This window comes from Arachis ipaensis, chromosome B05 (genome assembly GCF_000816755.2).
Source record: "Arachis ipaensis cultivar K30076 chromosome B05, Araip1.1, whole genome shotgun sequence".
Classification (NCBI taxonomy): domain Eukaryota; kingdom Viridiplantae; phylum Streptophyta; class Magnoliopsida; order Fabales; family Fabaceae; genus Arachis; species Arachis ipaensis.
In genome coordinates this window covers 15,079,837-15,085,670 of record NC_029789.2, presented here as the reverse complement: position 1 = coordinate 15,085,670, position 5,834 = coordinate 15,079,837, and the positions used below count along the sequence as shown (strand labels likewise).

Sequence of the window (5,834 nt, the reverse complement as noted above, 5' to 3'; positions counted from 1 at the left end):
CATTATTATTAGAGTTTTTTTTTTTTTTTTCTCATCTCTCCTTTGATTTTGAAAAATGTCTCTTATTGTATTTTTTTTGTTAATTAATTTCAATTATACCGTCTCAGAAGGTGACATTGATAAATATTATTTTGCATTGTGCAAACAAATTAAAAAAGAAAACGGATATGTTATTGAGTTTTCATTGACATGTACATTAGGCTTACATGAATTAGGAGCGATGACCACATGGTAACGCGTCAATTTAAGCAACCTATATCTATGTAATTATTTTGATAACTTGCTATATCTATGCATGATCAACTTATTAACGTAATAAACTAACATTAGAGTCAATAGAAAACGCGTATATAAGTTGCATAAGAAAGTAGTTTCGGACCCCTCGTATTAACATTCAGTAAAATACTAAAATAAGAGATGCAACAACTAACAGGAGCTGAGATCAAATCTTAGGGATGAAATTTTTGGATATATTCTGTTATATCATGAATTAATTAGAAAACAAATTTGAACTAATAGTATTTCTATTAAAGGAATTATATCAAAGATAAATATTGCTGTGTTTTTCAACGTTGGACCAGGTCGCAACAAAGTTGAATTCATACGAAGCACGTAATTGTTGGACAGGGTCTGGTATGACGCGAGGCAATGTCGTTTTCATTTTCATTAAATTAATTTATGGAAAGACGGTGAAAAAAGAAAAAAGAATTAAAAATGAAAACCCAAAGTCACAACTCAGAAGTCATATTTTTAATCTTAGGAAGAGTTGAAGAAAAACAAATGTTGAATATAACTCATTTCATTTGTTTAAAGTCAATTGTGCACAGCGAAAGTCTTGAATTTTTATTATAAACCTTGTAATTCATCTATCTTGAATGGTTGGTTTTTGAAGATCCTTCTAGTTTCGGGAAATGTTGGATTCTGATTATTTAGTATGTGTTTAGATTGGCGTTTATCAATTGAAATCTGAAAGAAAGTGATTTTATAGAATTACTTTTAATTAGAAGTGAGTTTGTATCAACATAATTTATATTTGACAATTTTATATTAAATTNTTTGAAACAAATCTGAATTCTTATGGAACTAGTAAACGTAAATACACGTTAGTCACAACAAAAAAAAACATAAACACAGAAATTATAATTTTTTGCTTTAAGTGAACGAACTTATTTTTAAGATCACTTCTACGTTTAGCGTTAAAAAAAAAAAGTTACCAAAAACAAAAAAATAACGATAAAAAAAATTTAAATATACTTTTATCTTTTCCAACGCATTTACTAAGCACACCCTCGATAGTTTCTCCTTGAGTGTAATTTAGAAATTTCGGCTACTATTCATAGAAAAACATTTTATAATAATTAAAATATTAGCATATATTATATTAAAAATTTAATTAAACTCTCCGTTTTATTTTCCGTCGAATATTTACTGTGTTCACCATAAGTTCATAACTTTGCGGGGAAGATATATTTTGGGTCATATGATGGAGGCCCATAATAAGGAGGATGGGTTATGGTAATGGGCTTATATTATCTCAATGACACTGAGGCCCAAATAGCATAATATATCCAGAATAGGTTTGCGAAGAAAGCCTCTGACTTTAGGGGGAAAAAAAACCACAAAGAGTGCGGGGCAAGCCGTTCCAATTTTCCAATAATAATAAATTTTTAAAGAAATAAAAGAAAAGAAGCTTCCGTTCAGTCTTCAGTGTCACTCTTTGGCTTCCAAGGCAAGCTGCTTGTGCGTACTTAACAGTGAAATGAGTGGCAGTTAAAACCACTCAACCCAGTTGTTTCGTTTCATATTCCACTGCTCTCACTAGTGACTATCACTTGTCTCAGTATTAATCGTTTGTGTGTGAAGATTGGATGTGATTTACAAAAAAAAGTGTGATATGATGTTGGAGGTTGAGACGGAGCTCGAGGAGTTGAGTTTTGAATTTGATTCATCTGAAGGAGATGGAGTCCATTTATGCCTTTCTTCTTCAAATTGCAACTGTGATGCCACTCTTCTGAAATCCACCCCTGTTTCAGGGTAAGCTACTTTGCTCTATGCCTCTATGTTCATCTCAATATAACAATAAATAAATAATTGCTTACTTTTTTTTCCCCAAAAAAAAAAGGAGTAGCAAGGCTGAAGCTAGACGCTGGTCAGAGGAAGAGGTACTTGACTCATTTAACTCCTTATATTATTCTCATTTTTGAAGTACTCTATGTCTCTGCAATTCTTCTTCGGTATTCTTCCGATACTTAACGATTTGCCTGTTTCTGACAAACAGGACAACCTTTTGATTCAGATAGTCAAGAAGCATGAAGCTAGGAATTGGAAGAAAATAGGTATGTCAAAGTGATTTTAATATTAAAGGAATATGCTCCTCCAGTTTGAAATTAAAATGCATAGGTAGTTAAATATTTAAAATTGGTCTTTTGCAGCTGCGTATCTTCCAGGGCGAACTGAAGTCCAATGCTTACATCGCTGGCAAAAAGTTTTGGATCCTGATCTTGTGAAGGGTTATTGGACAAAGGAGGTGCACTTCTATGTTACTACTTACTACTGTTGGTGTAATTTTGAATTGTACTCATTTCTGTTAGTGGAGATGTTGATCGTTATTGCGGTCTTCTTGTACATTCAACTTGTTAGGAGGATGATCGCCTCACTGAGCTAGTAAGAAAGTATGGTTTGAAGAGATGGGCCGAACTTGCAAAATTCTTACCGGGTCGAATTGGGAAGCAATGCCGAGAGAGGTAGCCGATATTAGACCTTATTTGTTGTATAATTTGTCCATTTTTATTCATATTGTGGATTTGTGCTCTTTTCTTAATTTATGTAATACTTTACTTCTGCCTAATTGTAAGATTTCTGTGATTTGTGTCTAACTCTAGATGACTCATTAAGGGGATATTTTGAGTTGGTTGCATTATGTTGTATACATGTGTTACATAACTTAGCTTTTTGTATTGGCAAAAAATTATTTGGCAGATCCTTGTATGCATGCATGTTACTGTAAAATATGATGCATTAGATGAACTAACAAGTTATCAACTTTAATTTCAGGTGGCACAATAATCTTGATCCAGCTATAAAGAAAGATGCATGGACGGAGGAAGAGGAATTGGCACTTGCTCACTATCACCAAATATATGGTAGTAAGTGGGCAATGATTGCAAGGTATCTTCCTGGAAGGTATTACTTACCTGACACAATTATGCAAGCTTTTGACCTGGATTCTGACATTACATGCTTCAATTTTCAAAACATGCCTTAATATTTAAGACCTGGATTCTCACTGTTTTTGTCCTTGGGTGAATCAGGTCTGACAACGCCATTAAAAATCATTGGAACCGCTCAATGAAAAAGAAAGGGGATGCATCTTCACATCTTGGTTTTGACCTAAATGTTGCTACTTCCAGTTTTCGCACATCTCCAATAGTGCCAGCTCATGTTTCAGTTAAAGTAGATAGCCATAGTTTCAATGAAATGGATTCGAAGCACAGGGTTGACAACTTCCCAACACACTTGGTTCTTCAAAAGTCCAGTAAATCTCCCAAACGACAGAAAGTTTCTTCCTCAGATGCTAAGAGAGACCAAGTTGGAAATGGAAGCAACAACAAAATCAACAGTACGTGCCATAATGCAGATGACATGAGTAACGACATAGGATGTGGGGACAATAATGACAGCAGAGATACTCCCACAATGTTTGAACAAAGTCCAGAACGTGTACTAAGAAGCTTAGCGATGACCTATGAGAATATTCCATCTATTATTAGGAAACGAACTCCCACCAAGGCTGAGTGTGCCCAAACTCCTGAAGACGAACGTGTTATTACTTTACAAAATTTAAAATTGAGCCGGGAGTTTATTCCATCCATTATTACTACACCAAACACTAAAGCCATAGCTAAATCTCTAGAAGGATACATGGAATGATGGAATATGCTTGGAAGTTGTAATGTTGCCATGTAAATGTAACCTTTCCCAAGGTTTACCGAAAGCGAGTTACCCTTTTTGGTTCATAGAGAGTTGAACCTTCCTTTCGTTTTAGTTTTTACCTTCCTTTTCTTTGGTCAAAGGAAACTTGCACGTGCTTGAATTGCCAATATCCGGGCCTAAACTTTTGTGCTTTACTTCGCAGCTTTTCTTGTTGGGCTTCACCTTATATGAAAGAGAGAACACGCGCTATGATCCATTATGCTTGTCCCATTTTAGCCATTTTCTTGTTTCTCTATCTCATCACCGGCTACGTTTTTCCGCCGCCTTCCCCTTAAATAATGATAAAAAAAAGAGGACTTAAAAAGAGGAAGTATAGGAAGTTAATAAAATAGTTGTATAATATGTACAATAGAGGTTTAAGGTAGTATTAGAGATATAATCATTAGTGTTAATTTTTAGGATGAATGGTTTTATGACATAGTATTAAAGCTCTAGATCCGAAAAGTCAGTTCGATAATTGGTTATTCTGATAGTGTGTGTGATGTTCATTATTTAACTCATATTTTGAGATGAGTGATTTTATGACATGAGATGTTTATTATCCTTAGTATCTGAATGATTATTTTAATAATATAGGTGATGTTTATTTTTTAACTTATATTGAATCAAATAAATAGTTTATTATATACATTGTACAAATATTTTATTGACTCCTTAACAGAACTCTAAAAAAAGCAAAACGAAACGTTTTTTGAAAGAAAATAATGGAAGAAACAAAAGGCACAATCCATTGAAAGACGAGATTATCTCGTTTAGTTGATGGACAATGGTATTATATCCTTCTGAACAAACACAATATAATTATATTTGTTAGATAATAACAGTTTAATTTAATTTACTGGATGCATAACAATAGTATAATTGGTACAAGTGTATTTTGGTCAACCAATGATGCGCAGTTGAAGAGTGATTGATATTTCAAAATGTTTGTGGCCAATTCAAGGTCCTAGCCTCCTAGGTTAGCTTCCGGCCTTACAGGTAAAGACGACAATGGATAGGGTAGGATTTGGAATTAATTCTAATTTTATTAGTGGGTTGAAATTTTTATATAAACTCAATTTTATTCTATCTACAAGTTGAGAATATCTTAACCTTAATCCTACTCATTCTTAATCTGTGGGTATTCAATTCTATTTTTGGATTATAAAAAAAAATGTAATATTATTATATAACTTGATGATAATTTAAAATAAAACTAACTTTTATGTAAAAAAAATATATTAAATTATCAATTAATGGTCTTCTTTTAATGATTAAGAATCTTTTACATTTAGTTAGACTAAAGATCTTTTACATTTAGTAAGAGGTCTTTAGTTCAACATCCACTTAAAACATATTTTTATATAAGTATATAACATATACCTATATAGGGTGCGGGTTGGTCGGATAGGGTTGAGACACAACCCGTGCCCTACCCGACCCGCACGAAAACTCTACCCGCACCCTACCTACGCATTGTGGATCGGGTTGACAACCCTACTCGGCCGGGTACGGTCAGGTTAGATATCCGCGAGTAAGGTATATGTTGCCACCCCTACTTATAGGCAAGGACCTTAGATTTTATGTATTACAAAATAACAAACTATTAAATATGGATACTTTTTTATCAGTTATATGTATATCAGACACATTTTAAACATAATATTTACTGACACTCATTTGATATATATGTTTTTTTTTTGTGTTTAATGGTGATTTAATAGAAAAAAAATTAAATGCACCTAAATACTATCATGTGTCAACGAGTCTTATTTTAAATATATATTCTTGAAATAAATTTAAAAATAATATATATTATTAATTATTAAAATAAATATTTTAAATATTTTATATAATCAAAA

At 32.7% G+C, this 5,834-nt stretch overlaps 1 protein-coding gene across 2 annotated transcripts; it reads left to right on the top strand.

Annotated features, from left to right (window-relative positions):
• Positions 1,617-4,200, top strand: LOC107643059 (transcription factor MYB3R-3). Of its 2 annotated transcripts, XM_016346603.2 has the most exons (8): positions 1,617-1,740; positions 1,864-2,034; positions 2,123-2,162; positions 2,279-2,336; positions 2,433-2,527; positions 2,641-2,744; positions 3,055-3,183; positions 3,312-4,200. In XM_016346603.2, exons 2-8 carry the CDS (start codon positions 1,895-1,897, stop codon positions 3,928-3,930), a joined length of 1,185 nt encoding a protein of 394 aa, XP_016202089.1. In that variant the 5' UTR covers positions 1,617-1,740; positions 1,864-1,894; the 3' UTR covers positions 3,931-4,200. The 2 variants fall into 2 exon arrangements, with proteins under 2 accessions (XP_016202089.1, XP_016202091.1); XM_016346605.2 differs by lacking the exon at positions 1,617-1,740 and having other exon boundaries at positions 1,755-2,034; positions 3,055-3,168.

Coding starts and splice junctions, on each gene's coding strand:
- LOC107643059 (XM_016346603.2), top strand. CDS start 1,895: ATGATGTTGGAGGTTGAGACGGAGCTCGAGGAGTTGAGTTTTGAATTT. Junction 2,528..2,640: donor AGGGTTATTGGACAAAGGAG/GTGCACTTCTAT, acceptor TCAACTTGTTAG/GAGGATGATCGCCTCACTGA. Junction 3,184..3,311: donor GCAAGGTATCTTCCTGGAAG/GTATTACTTACC, acceptor TGGGTGAATCAG/GTCTGACAACGCCATTAAAA.